This window comes from Megalobrama amblycephala, linkage group LG14 (genome assembly GCF_018812025.1).
Source record: "Megalobrama amblycephala isolate DHTTF-2021 linkage group LG14, ASM1881202v1, whole genome shotgun sequence".
Taxonomy (NCBI): domain Eukaryota; kingdom Metazoa; phylum Chordata; class Actinopteri; order Cypriniformes; family Xenocyprididae; genus Megalobrama; species Megalobrama amblycephala.
The window spans coordinates 32,927,981-32,942,982 of record NC_063057.1 but is presented as its reverse complement, the minus strand read 5'-3'; the positions used below and the strand labels follow the sequence as shown (position 1 = coordinate 32,942,982).

Sequence of the window (15,002 nt, the reverse complement as noted above, 5' to 3'; positions counted from 1 at the left end):
AGGTATAGTTTAGCTATTGGGTAGAATTAAGGATGCAGAATAAGATCATGCAAAATAAGGCATTAATATGTGCTTAATAAGTTTTAATTAGCCATGGTTATTGTAATATGCTTGTTAATAAGTAATTAGTTAAAAGACTTTAAAATAAAGTGTTATTAAAGTGTATGTTAAAATGTAACTAAAAATTAAGAGGAAAAGCTAATTAGAATAAGTAGAATAATTAAAATTGCAGACTGATAATAAAGGTATATTGAAAAATATTGATACAGTGGAAAAATTAGTTGAAGATTTTCAAATAATTGAAAATATATGAAATATATAATTTTTCCATTCAAAAGCTATATGATGGAGTATAAATATAATGTAGGAGTTATTGGTACAAAAAGTACAATAACAAACAGAACTAAATAGAAGGGTCATTATAAGATGTTATAAGACCGTTGAAAAAGAGCATGAATAATGCTTATTGTTAGAGGACAAGCTAAAAACTATTAACTGTAAAGAGAAAACATGGTTCTGAATAAAGTCTGAGAATTATTGTCTCAGGATGTGCAATGAGTACTTTGGAAAATAATTTAATGTGAAATAAAGACTTAAATATAAGATAAATGTACTGAAATATTAAAATGTAATCAAATATAAGCTATATGGAGCTATATGTGAAAAAATTGGAAATATAAACTTAAGAAAGGATTTAATACAAATTAAAATGGAAATAAGGGATAAAACTTGTTAAATTAAACATGTTAAAATGAAAAAAATAATAAAGAGAAATTTACATGAAAATGAGAGAAAATTAGAAAAAAAAACAAATAACAGTTGTTGTGACTGACTGAACTGAGAAAGAATAAAACATCAAAATAAACAGGTATTATTTGCAGAGACTAATTAAAGGCAAAACGTTATAAAGGTCAAACTTAAACAAATAAATAAATGAAATATAATACCTGTAGTATTAAGAGTCTTTCAAAAAACTCGTAAAAAATGACATGAAAAATGATTTCTATGTGTGTGTGTGTTCGTCAGGAATGCGAAACAACACATGTCTTAGAAAGGGCCATAAATAATAGCCTAAGTGTGTTTCTGGACGGGGTACCAAATTGGATCTGTGAATATTAGGTATGAGAGAATACTCAATAAGATATGTCTATTGATGAATGATAGACAGAATTTGGGCATGGATTTAGTGATTTGATCAGCAGAAAATAATAAGAAAATCAGGGCAATATGTAAACAACTTGGTGATTCTGGTGTTGTTAAATTCATGTTAAAATGATAAGATACAAGGCAAGATGATTCTAGTTGACTGGACGATCCAAAAGAACAAAAACTAGACTTTAAATTCTTGCTTTGATATATCAAATAAAATGTTTCAGCTTAACGAGGAACAAGATTCAGCTGAAACAATAATTGACGAAATTATTATTCATTAAAAAGAAAATGAAATAGACGATTAACTTCCTAAAAAGAGGACAGTTGGAAGTAAATTACTTCAGTACTTTGGACAATTGGATAGAACATAGTACTCTTAATAGACAATTATTAACAAATGATTAATGATTGATTAAAGATACAAGTACTGATGCCAGAATATCTTCTAGAAGGGGGGAGTGATCCATCTGTAGAAGATCTTCTGACATTCAAACACAGATTTTAAAGCAATAGTTAATCTAATGACTATTGTTGGAACACAGATTCCAGTCTGTGAGTATGTTGAGGTTTCTGTGGGAAGATTTATGACCAGAGCTGAGGCACAGAAGGGTCAAACTTTCTGCTGGCATAAAATGGAGACAGAGAAACAAAAAGAAAGAGAGATGGGCAATGATCCAGGCAAAATGCAAAGATTATGAAAATCCTGCCTGTATAAAATAATTGTAGTTATAACTAAAAATTATAACTATAAATAAAGCAGGATTTTGGCCTTTATAAGTACATAAGCATTTAAGTTATTCAGACAATTATGAAAGAAGTAAATAATATAGAGCATATAGGCCTGGGTTTTGTTAAAACAGCCCAAGATCTGGATATGATGGAAAATAAAGAACATTAGGACCTTAAGAAAAAAAATAAAAAATAAAATAAATAAATAAATAAATCAAATATAAAGTTAAGCTAAATAGACAGAGATTTGGGAAATGGAAACATGGCTTTATCTTAAAGATGTGAAGATAAAACAAGACTGAGTAACAGAGTGACAGATGTACAAAACCAGTTATGAAAGTCACTGGTAAACACAACCTCACTAAAGGATGTGCTTAGATGCCAAAGTAATGATAGTAAAGAAAAAGAGACTGTAAGTAATCAGGTGATAGTTTAAATCATTTGGTTTAATAGGAGATATTGTAGTTCAATCAAAAATTATAGATATAGAAAAATGCTTCAGTTCTATTATTTCAATAGAGAAACGGTTAATGCATAACAAGGTGAACTAGAGCCCTCCATCTAAGTAAAGGAAACCAATCGTTGATTGGAAAAGTTACTGTAGCTGCCATTGGAAGTTCAGGTTCCCATAGAAACAGGAATGAATAATGAACAGCTAATGAATGGGATTGCACATGTGCATTGGCTGATTTAGTTTAGAAAATAAGCCTTTTTAACTATATTTAAGCATGGGAAACAACACTTATGTGACAATTCATGTCAAAATTAGTTGCTAGTTTGAAATATGATATTAATCATGTATAGAGTAATTAAGAGTTCTGTGAGCAGCTTTTGAGATTTCAGGATCCCCCATTCAAATAGACAGGTCTTAAATGTTTGAAATAGCAATTACAAATATGGACGACAAGCAAACAGATGTATCTTTAAAGGGATTTTGATTTAACAATTTATGATGCAGTTACAATGACAATTGAAGAATAAATAATAATAAAAGACCTAAGAAAATATTAGGCAATATAAGTATGTAGATTAGAATATACAAAACAACATAGAAGAAATTATTAGGGTGAAGATCTTGAGTACTGCAATAAATATAAAGCATCAAAAAACCAGACTGTTCTTTAAAGGCTGAGTTTTTTGGAATCTGCAGTTTAGCAGAAAAAAAAAAGATGTGTACGAAGGGAGTGAAATAGTCGTCTGAGCAGGATTTAGTCCTTCAAACAGGTGAATAGGTGCTCTGAAAGCTCATAAAACAACATGCTTTAAATAATGTAGACACAGAACAAGATAAACTTGGCAAAACAACCTGGAGAGATGTAAAAGATAAAGAGACTTAAGTATTTAACTTAAAAGAGTTTGGATGAACAAAGCTACTAAATAAAGATAAGCAGCTACAAATACAGAATGATAATATTTAAATTAATCGATTGACAACAAGCATAAGTGACAAGTCAGATGAGTTTATACAATGATGTGTATAAAGCTGTTGTGTTGTATATGCCTAGAAAAAATGAATGTATAAATGAATTGTAATGCACAATGTGAAGGAATATGTTTGACTACATTTCCATTTTGTTTTATTAAGACTGCAGAGTAATAGAGCATGCATGTAATACAGATACATGTTGTCTGATTGGAAATTAGAAAAAGATTATGAAAACTATTCTTTTTATTTGAAAGAACATTTTAAGAGTGACTTTGTAAAACTTGCAGAAAAGAATATCTGCACAGAGAGAAGCTAATAATCGTTTGATAACAGAAATAAGTGAGCCCAAACTGTAACAGCAATTACAAAGGCCTGTGAAAATGGATATATATAACGAGATGGAAAGAAAGAGAATAATGAATTACTTCTACACAGTGTGGAATATAATAATTACAAAGTGAGAAAACAGATAGTAAAAACCTGGAGGAAACTGATGTTAGTAAATATTATTGTTAAGCATTATTTACTATGAATAAAAACGCTTTAAGGGCAAATGAGCAATTAATAATAATGTGAAAATATAGAACAAATGAACATTTTAAAATGGCACCCAAAGGTCAGAAATCTGTGTTATGATTGGCAAATACAAAACTAGGAGATTATATGTGCTTTACTTGCCAAACACATATGGAACTTTTAAATATAAAGAAGATGTTTTAATCCTAAGTTTAAAAGGAATAAAGTAAGCCCTTGAAACATCACCTCTTGGTTAAAGCACAGTGAAATGCACGGCCCATGGAAAGGTATAAATACCAAGTAACCATGATTCCCATGACTGACATCTGTAGATTGTCTAGTCACTGGAAGGGGCCGTGTGTTTCTATGTGAAGATCCCAAGAAGGTATTTGATTTAATAAGGAAAACTAATAAGGTACAAAATAGTACATTTGTGATGGCAATAAAGCAGAATACAAACATTTGAGACTCTGGTAAAATTAAGTATTAGAAAATGAATTGATTAATCAAACACAAATGACCCTGGGTGGACTAAATGAATGTATATTAAATAAAGCTTATAACAAAAACAGGACAGGCATCAGATTAAAATAGCGCAATACAAGAGGGAGAGAAACATGCAATAATTAAGAGTAAACAAACAAATGTAGAACAAAGTTGCATGAAGGGGGGTGTTGATATGAGCCACACCCTGTTTCAATGGGAAATGCAACTTTTCTAGGCTACTTGAACCTCTTCTGCTTATAAAGAATAATAATGACAACACAACTGTGATTTAAGAGAAAAAACATATATTGAAATAAGTGATTTATGAGTAATAATAATAACAACACAACTGAGATTTGAAGATAAACAGAAGTTAGCTGTTTATGAGGTACAGCTGTTATGAGAGATATATAGATAACTTGTTTATGACTAAACAGTGAAACAAAATGTTTGATAGCTGTTTATATGATAGCTGTTTATATGATAACTGTTTATATGATAGCTGTTTATATGATAACTGTTTATTTGATAACTGTTCATATTAACGGAAAGATCGATATCTGTTCATGTAAACAAAAAGATTGATATCTGTTCATGTAAACAAAAAGATTGATATCTGTTCATGTAAACAAAAAGATGTGATCACATCAAAAGAATGTAGAAAGAAAAAGAGCCCAATAGCATATATATATATATATATATATATATATATATATATATATATTAACCACTGAAGAATGAAAGACAACCGGTATTGTAACGTCTTTATTAAAGCATATATTAACCATTAAAGAATGACAGACAACTGGTATTGTAATGCCTTTATTGCATGTATTGATCACTTATTAAAGAATGAAAAACAACTGCTATTATAATGCATTTGTTAGTAACATGTTAGTAGGTTAGAAAGGAAATAACATGTATTAGAAAGAAAAGCAATCTTACCGCTGAAGGATGTCTTGATCAGAACAGAAGAGAAAGTCCAGAACAAAGAGAGGCCTCTATATATAGACAGATGAGGGGAATTCCCAAGAAGATGACATCAAGTGGTCAGATAGTCTATAAAAGGCTGGAACATGAAGCGAACATGAGGGGCTGCTTCACACCTGAGGCTGTACCTCCGACACCAGAACCAGCTGATGATGCCTCCATCGCTGATATTGCCTTGACTGAAGAACTTTTCAATACTTATACTTTATTTAATTACTTGTATAGAATGTTAGTAGAATATATGTAATGCTAGTAGTATTAATGTAATAAATAAATGAAATAATAACTTTATAACTAAACTCGGCCTCATGTGGCATTAATTTAAGTCGTTGAACCTGAACAGACCACGGAGAAGTCTTCTGTCTGATTGTAAGTATTTTAAAATGCTTATAATTTAGGTCAGATTTGACTTTCTTACCTAACCTGAGAATAATAAAAATAAGGTAAAGGTGCTTAGAGACGCATCGTAAAACACCCTGCAGGAACTGAACTGTATACACTTCAATAAAGTAATTAGTTATAGTAACTAGTTACTTCTCACAAATAGTAACTGAGTTACTTCATTGTAAAAGTAACTAATTACCAGAGAAAGTAACTATTGCATTACTTTTTAATTTTCTTTTTTCAGATATGTCAAATAATGTGGATGCCCCAATATTAAATATGTTAAATGAATGAAATAGACACTAAATAGAATAAAACATTATAATAAAACACTGTACTCTAATCTACACTATTTTTATTTGGACAATGTTTATCACACAACCACATTTATCAAACGAACGTAGAGACCAGCGTACATTCGAAAGGAAAAATCAACTTGCGATAACGCTCACGTGTGTGATTCGTTAAACTTTCGTAAGCAGCCAATTCGGTCGCAGGAATGAACGGGCGTTGATAAATGTGACGGCTGAAAACTGTCATCATTAAAATATCAAGCCTCGCCCTATAGTTTAAGACACAGAGAAACATAACCCAGGCATGAAAAGGAAGTGTTTTTATTGTTGCGATTGCCTCCTGTGAGACTTTGCTACTACAAACTGAGCCTCAATAAAGAATAAGCACAAGAGAGTCTTTTACGTCATTCCTGAAGAACTTCAACCTGTGGGCGGGTGAGCACTTTATGGTTAGCCAGGTTAGATTCCCTTATCTTTACCCTACCTGAATAATCATAGGGTTAACGGTGAAAGATAAAAAAGACACACCGAGTAACATGGAATATAATCATAATGAAATTCCCAGAAGATAAAGCCATAAAATTATAGCAGCAAAGAGCAAACGCTTCCACTTAATTTTGATGGTCCCTTTAACACATTCTGTTGACTATGAGTAACGCTGCACCTTCATGTCTACTAACTCTCATTAGACTATTAGTAGTGTGTTAGTAGACTGGTAGGGTTCAAAAGAGACCATCAAAATAAAGTGTTACCAAACTCTTTTTGCAACAATTAAGATGTCAGGAATTATGTAAAAGAAGACTTAAGATTGATGAAATGCAGTAAAAAACAAAACAAAAACACTTTATTAATGAAAGGGAACTGAAGAATAAGGGGCCCGGGCCACAACGTCCCAAACAATCAAAACAGAGTCCTAACATAACAGCAGAACAAATGTAGACAAGAGACAACTAAATACAACTAGTACTGGGAAGGTCAAACAATATTCTAAAAAACAAGACTAATATATAGCTGCAAGCAGCGATGAAAGGGCCCTCGCACCCGGGCTCACCGCCACCCGTTGGCCACAGGAAAACAGAGATCAGTGAGCGACATGCATGTAATCGAGTGAATACAGGAGAATTATGGCCAAGTCATTTCAAAGTGCTACACTTCCTGCTGCCAACAGGTGGCGCTTTGACTATTGCCATGTAGATGTCTTCAGGCCAGGACTATTATCAGACACTGTATGCCTGAGTTTCAACAACTTCCTGTTTCATGGCGAAACATCAAACTTTGTCAGGCCGCCGTGGACACGCCCTTCAGCAAAAACTCTAGATCTTCATAATTTAACGTCGCAAAGGCCTTTAGATTAGACTGACCAAATATGATGTTGATCTGATTAAAGCTGTAGGAGGGCTGTTACATGTGTGTACCGAATTTCATACCTGTATGTGAAACATAGCACGAGGGGCACTTCACTGAAATTTTGTAGGTGGCGCTATCGAGCCATTTTGCCACGCCTAATTCTGAGACCCATAACAGATGTAAATTTTCACCACTTCTGATGCGTGTGTGCAAAGTTTCATGAGTTTTCGATCATGTTTAGATTCATTTCAGAGAAGAAGAAGAAATGGAGCAATTCCAATAGGGTCCCCCCAATAACCTCAGGCAAATCAAACCAACAAACAAGGGACAGGGAATTACAGTAACAGAAACCACATCAAAACACAGGAGGAAGTGGTTTAGTCTAAAAGATTTATAGAGCCAGTTTATTACCCTCTTGTTGAGCAATACTCTGTCTAACCAGATATATTTCTGTGGAAGTTTTCTTCCAGTGAAAATGCCTAAAGGAAACATTTCCTGAACAGTACTACTATAAATATGACCAAAGAACGCAGTTGATTTCACACTTCATCTGAAGACATTACCAGACGACTTCATTTCTTAACATACCGAATACACACGAGGACTCCAGGTAAGACACCACTTTAAAATGATACAAACAGGTTATGCTATGACAGTGAGAATAGTATGGTGTTCATATTGTGCCATAATTAAACAAACAAATCCAGCATTTTGTAAAGAAACACAATCTGCTTTAAATGTATAAATATTCCCATTGTTCATTATTTACTGCAGTCATGGCATCAAAACCCATTGAAGTGGCAGCTCTGGGAAGACCTCTGTATCCTGGTATGCTGTATGACTGCCGCAGTGATACCTTCATTCCAGGTGCTGTAAAATGCTTTTTATTCCCTTCTTCATCCAAATGTGAATCAACAAAACCATACATGTGTGGTCATTTTGAGACATAAGCACTCAAATATTACATTAGTACTCTTACAGATGTAACCGGTGGCTCGCACAGCCATCGACACCGGTTATGAAAAACTTTGTCTGCGTTGTATAGCTTTGTGGTTGTTGGACACGGGACAGCAGTGAGCAGTTTGTTGGATCTTTTATTCTGGTACAAAAGAACTTATGCAGCCTCTGTGAGTGAATTGCCCTTTTTCTCTCTTTCCCATTCAGTTACAATGTAGAAAGGGGCAGAATAGGAACATGAAACATAAATTGAGTAAAGAAAAATCACATTATACAGGAAAATTGTATTAACAGATAAACATACCTGATACAAAAGTACATACTGTATGCAGCCTCTGTGAGTGAATTGCTCTTGTTCTCTCTATCAAATAAATATGATGTACACATCATGTGATGACCATGTGCTCATTTCCACATATTAAGGTCAAAGACAAAAATAAACTAATAAATAGACGCCATTCTTCGTATGATGTAACAAGTACATCAGGTGTTATAGGAAGTGTTCCTGGTTCTGGCTGACCAAATTTATGCAGCCTAACAATTTACATGAACTGAATTATAGAAGTAGATATAATGTGTTATGTGTATGCAAGTTAAAACATATGTGTTTTTAGTCTAGATTTAAACTGACAGAGTGTGTCTGCTTCCCGAACAATGCTAGGAAGATTGTTCCAGAGTTTAGGTGCCAAATAGGAGAAGGATCTACGACCTGCGGTTGATTTTGATATTCTAGGTATTATCAGCTGGCCTGAATTCTGAGATCGCAATAAACGTGAAGGACTATAATGCATTAAGAGCTCGCTCAGGTACTGGGGAGCTAAACCATTTAGTGCTTTGTAAGTAATTAAGAAGATTTTAAAATCTATACGATGTTTAACAGGAAGCCAATGCAGTGACGACAGAACTGGGCTAATATGGTCATACTTCCTAGTAAGAACTCTAGCTGCTGCATTTTGGACCAGCTGGAGTTTGTTTATTAGGCGTGCAGGGCAACCACCCAGTAGAGCAGTGGTTCTCAACCTTTTTTTTCCCAGTGGGCCGCACTATGGTCCAAGTGCAAGTCTCACTGGCCGCATATCATTTACATATGAAGTCACCAATGAAAACCGATCTTAGATCTCAGATTTAATGTTATGGTATTAGCAGATAATATTATTATTATAATTAGATGTTGCACACACAGAAGAGGTGGTGTTTTATGTGTGGCACACTCTGCAAAATCAACTAATACTATAAGTTTTTTTTTTTCACGGTGTGTTGAAATGGCTGGTAGTGTGACTTATCAAAGTGAAACTCTCTTGTTCAATAAACTCCTGTTACAAAAACCCCTGATATACAGTAGATAATAATGCTCAATGAACATACACAAAATGTATACAAGCACTTCAAGTAACTATTTAACTCTGGATGTAAATTCTCTTCAACAGCATCGTAACAGTCACCAAATAATGACAGAATGTTATATAGGCCACAGCACAGATGCGGTTCATTTTTTATCGATTTAAAATACAAGTACATCAAATTCAAATGTTTTTCGACATTGTAGGTTTTGCATATGCCGAGTACTTAACTACAGAGCAAAAAAAGTCTGCCCATCTCACTCATTGACAGCAAACTGATTCTTCCCTTCGCTGCTGATGCTACGACTCTTCTTGTTTTCAATGTGTTCATTCATTGGTATGATCCTTATTTCATTTTTCTCCTCTAATAACAAATTTGTCCATTTTGATCACTAAATTTACAAAAATAACGGCTACGCAGTGGTGGAAAGAGTACTAAAAATTTGTACTCAAGTACAAGTACTGTTACATTGCTGAAATAATACTCAAGTACAAGTAAAAGTACTGGTGTCAAAAAAGTACTCGAGTAAAAGTACAAATTACTCTTCTCAAAAACTACTCAAAGTACTAAAATTACTAGTTACTTTTTAGCCGGCGATATTTAATGAATTGCCCAACAATATTCAATCAATCAGTAGAAAATAGCTACTTTTTAACAAAGCACTTTCACCTTATTCATGAAGTGCATGAATTAGTGGTCACAATACTGGAATTTCTAACTTCAATACAATACAAATGGTCAATATTCAGTATCATTTTAAATACCAATAACATTGATCAATTACCGTTACAATAATGTCACTTAAATATTTGCTCACTCTGTGTATTTGTGTCTTTACAGTAGGGTAACTTTGTTGCAGTAGCTCACATGCAGCACAAGAAAGCTTGATTTCAAACTGAATTGAATTTACAAAAAAAGACAAGAAAACAGTCAGTAATAAAATAGGAACAAAAACAAATTACCTCAATTCAGTTGAGGTATATGAAATATAACAACACTGAATTTTTTATATGCCCTGTATCTTAAAGGGTTAGTTCACCCAAAAATGAAAATTCTGTCATTAATTACTCACTCTCATGTTGTTCCAAATTCATGAGACCTTCGTTTATCTTCAGAACACAAATTCAGATCTTTTTGATGAAATCTGAGCGCTTTCTGACCCTCCATAGACTGCAACGTTATTACCACTTTTTATGGCCCAGAAAGGTAGTACAGGCATAGTTAAAACAGTCATGTGATAACAGTGGGTCAACCCTAATGTTATGAAGCGACCGGAATACTTTTTGTGCACAAAATAAACAAAAAAACCCACTTTATTCAACAATTTCTTCTCTTCCATGTCAGTCTCTGACACTGTTGACGTAGTAAACACAGTCAGCTCATTTTATTGGCCGGATTCTGTGTCAGCATCACATGCATGCGCTGTGGTGCTCACACGAACACCGTCAGAGAGTGACAGAGAGAGGAAATTGTTTAATAAAGTTGTTATTTTTGTTTTTTGCACACAAAAAGTATTCTGGTCGCTTTATAACATTAAGGTTGAACCACTGTAGTCACATGGGCTATTTTAACAATGTCTTTACTATCTTTCTGGGCCTGCAAAAGTTGCAATTGCGTTGCAGTCTGGGGTCAGAAAGCGGATTTTATCAAAAATATCTTCATTTGTGTTCTGAAGATGAATGAAGGTCTTACATGTTTGAAATGACATGAGGGTGAGTAATTAATGACAAAATTTTCATTTTTTGGTTAAACTAACCCTTTTAAGAGCCATATAATGTTATTTAGATAAAAAGAACATCAGAATGGTTTGACCTATAATGTCTGTATATAGTGATGCAGTTACACAGACTAGGTTATTTATATGTAAAAATCATATAAATGCCCCATTCTGAAACATACATCTAGGCTACATTGTAAAGAAATTAAAGATCCACCTTTGTTTGTTGAGACTGTAGCATTTTCATCGGCCAGGCATGGAAGTCTATTATGATTGTTTGATAACTGTTGACAACGTTTAATTTAAGAGCACGGAGAGATTCGCGATTGCACACTACACAGAGCGCGCGCTCTGCAGTGGAGAGGCAGTTCACTTGTTTATTTGAGAGCTCGCGTCGTGCTCTCGCGATACAATAATGCGCTCTCCACAAACCTGCGGGTATGATTAAAATTATGCGCAATACCTGCAATCCTGCACTGTAACTGAAACGAGTGACAGGAGGAGGAGGCGTCGGGGAGATGAGAGATGAGAAGGCGCCGCTGGTAAAATTTCAGGGTTTTCATTGGTCCGTTTACAATCGGATAACTTTATTGGCTACCGATATGCTGGTCAAAGCAGAGCCATATGGTTTCAATATTAATTCAAATTGTTGGCGTACTCAGTAACGGAATGTGATTTTACAAGTAGCGAAGTAGATTTCTAAGCTTAATTTGTACTTAAGTACAAGTAAAATTACAGATTCAAAAATGTACTCAAAAAAGTACAAAAACCCGAAAAAACTACTTAATTACAGTAACGTGAGTAGTTGTAATTCGTTACTTCCACCTCTGCGGCTACGATAGGAATTCTGCCAAAGAGCGCGCTTGTAAGTGTTTGATAACTGAGTACTCAGTACATAGTAGGTCTGGACATGTCTGAAAATCATATAATCATCACCAAAAGGATTTTATATGACAAACAATATTATAGTTCAAACTTATATTTGTCACAGACATGTCAGGCTCCACCATGCACCAATCACAACGCTCCCAATCACCGGAATACTGATCACCGTCACCTGCACGTCATTATCCCCTTCATCACCACCAGTATATAGAGCACTCACACCCTGCACTCACTGTCCGGTCTCGTTGAGCAATACTTACCTATATGCTTACCTCAAGGACTCCTCGCTCGCTACTTACCTGTCTCCTGTGCATCCCGATCTCCCAGTGTGTTCCTCGTCTGTGTGTGAGTGCTCCTACGTCTCCAACGTTCTCCAGCTCCATCCAGTTCAAAGACTCTGTCATCTGCAATCACAAAAGGACTATAACTATAACCAGTCATTACCATTGCTCATCTGTTCTATCCTGCTTGCCTTATCTGCTCACTGGTTTTATACTAAAGACTGCTTACCTGTTTACATCTGTGTCTGACCCCTCTGTATCATAACAATATTAATTTAATCCTATTTAATTTAAAAACAACCATGGTTGACCAAAGTGCTTAACAATGTCCAGAAAATAAAAATAAATAGTCACACACAAATAAGACAAATACAGTAAAAAACATCACAATGTCACAGCTCAGCTCGATATAAAAGCCAAGGAATACAAATGTGTCTTAAGTAATGACTTAAAAATTCCAACAGTCTGAGCAGTTCTTATGTGTACAGGTAAACTATTCCACAAATTAGGTGCCACCACTGAAAAAGCTCGGTCACCTTTATTTTTTAACCTAGTTCTTGGAACATTGAGGAGCACCTGATTGGATGACCTCAATGCTTTAAGGGGAGCGTGGACATGTAAAAGCTCTGATAAATACTCAGGCGCCAACCCATTTAAAATCTTAAAAACAAACAATAAAATCTTGAAATCAATCCTGAAGCGGACAGGAAGCCAGTGTAGTGAAGCTAGGACAGGGGTAATGTGCTCATACTTTCTTGTCCCAGTCAAAAGCCGAGCTGCTGCATTTTGGACTAACTGTAAGCGTTGAAGAGATGACTTATCCAGACCAACATATAAAGAGTTACAATAGTCTAGTCTAGATGTTATAAAAGCATGAATTACACTTTCAAACTCCTTACGTGGCAGGTAGGGCTTGACTTTAGCCAACAGTCTCAGTTGAAAGAAACTGGCTTTTACAACAGAACTAATCTGTTTTTCAAATTTAAAAGCACTGTCAAAAATCACACCGAGATTCTTGGTAAATGGATGAACATATAAACCCAAATTGCCAAGTGCATCTACACAAGCATTTAATTCCCCAGGACGACCAAACACAAAAATCTCAGTCTTATTTTCATTAAGACAAAGAAAGTTCTGATCCAACCATACTTTTAAATCTCTCAGGCAATTAAATAATGACAAAAATGAAGCTTTGTCATTAGTTTTGACAGGCAAATAAATCTGAACATCATCTGCATAACAGTGGAAGGTGATATTGTGCTTTCTAAAATATATCCCAAGGGCAACATATACAAAGAAAACAACATAGGGCCCAATACTGAACCTTGAGGAACGCCACAAAAAAGAGGGGCAGCAGATGACGAAAATTCACCAAGGTGAACAGAAAAACTTCTGTCAGTCAAATATGATTGAAACCATTTAAGGGCTATGCCCTTAATGCCGACACACTGTTCTAGTCTAGATAAAAGAATAGAATGGTTGACCGTATCAAAGGCCGCAGTCAAATCCAAAAGGACTAAAACAGCAGAGTTACCAGAGTCCACAGTTAAAAGAAGATCATTAGAAACTCTTAAAAGAGCAGTTTCTGTACTGTGACGGGGCTTAAAACCAGACTGAAAATTTTCATTAATTCTAAATTCATCGATAAATGACTGAAGTTGATTAAAAACAACTCTCTCCAAGACTTTCGATAAAAAAGGGAGTTTAGATATAGGTCTAAAATTAGACAAAATGGAAGGATCCAAGTTATTCTTTTTTAGTAGTGGTTGCACCACGGCATGTTTAAAAACAGCTGGTACACACCCTGAGCTGAGAGATATATTGACCAAAGATACAATGCTTGGCCCAACAGTGTCAAAGACATCTTTAGCCAAACGTGCAGGAATACTGTCAAGGGGGCAGTTTGTAAGACGTAGCTGTTTAACTATGTCAAAAAGATAGGAGAATGTAACCGGCTCAAACTGCTGAAAGACAGCTGGGCAAAAGGAAAAATCAGGAGAGTTACTGATAACCGTAAAGGGTGGAAAACTGAGACCAGCAATTTTGTCCGCAAAATGCTTCAAAAAGTTTTCACATAATATTAAAGATGGCACAATACAATCTGAATCACGTGGGTTAACGAGAATTAAATACATTAAAAAGAACCTGAGGCCGCTGGCTGTTATTGGCTACAAGGTCAGAAAAAAATTTAGTTTTAGCCGATTTAACTGCTCTCTGATATTTACATAATGCGTCCTGCATCATTTCGAACGAGATTTTAAGTTTATCTCTTTTCCACTTTCTCTCAGCTACTCTGCAGGCACGTCTGAGAGAGCGGGTAATGTCATTTAACCAGGGTTCTGTCAGAACTTTAGGACGTTTTTTCCTCAAAGGAGCAAGAGAGTCTAAAATCTCAGTACAAGTAGAGTTAAATAAGACCGTAAATTCTTCTACACTGAGATTACAGTCATCAAGATTGTACAACAATGAGTCTTTAAAAACACTAGAAAACTGTGAAG

At 34.7% G+C, this 15,002-nt stretch overlaps 1 protein-coding gene across 1 annotated transcript in view; it reads left to right on the top strand.

Annotated features, from left to right (window-relative positions):
• The first annotated feature begins 8,067 nt into the window (after window positions 1–8,067).
• Window positions 8,068–15,002, top strand: part of LOC125244430 — a 68,428-nt gene continuing 61,493 nt past the window's right edge. The window contains exon 1 of the mRNA XM_048154516.1: window positions 8,068–8,190. Within this exon, the coding sequence (XP_048010473.1) occupies window positions 8,100–8,190 (91 nt within the window). The 5' untranslated portion in view covers window positions 8,068–8,099. The remainder of the gene's footprint in view (window positions 8,191–15,002) is intronic.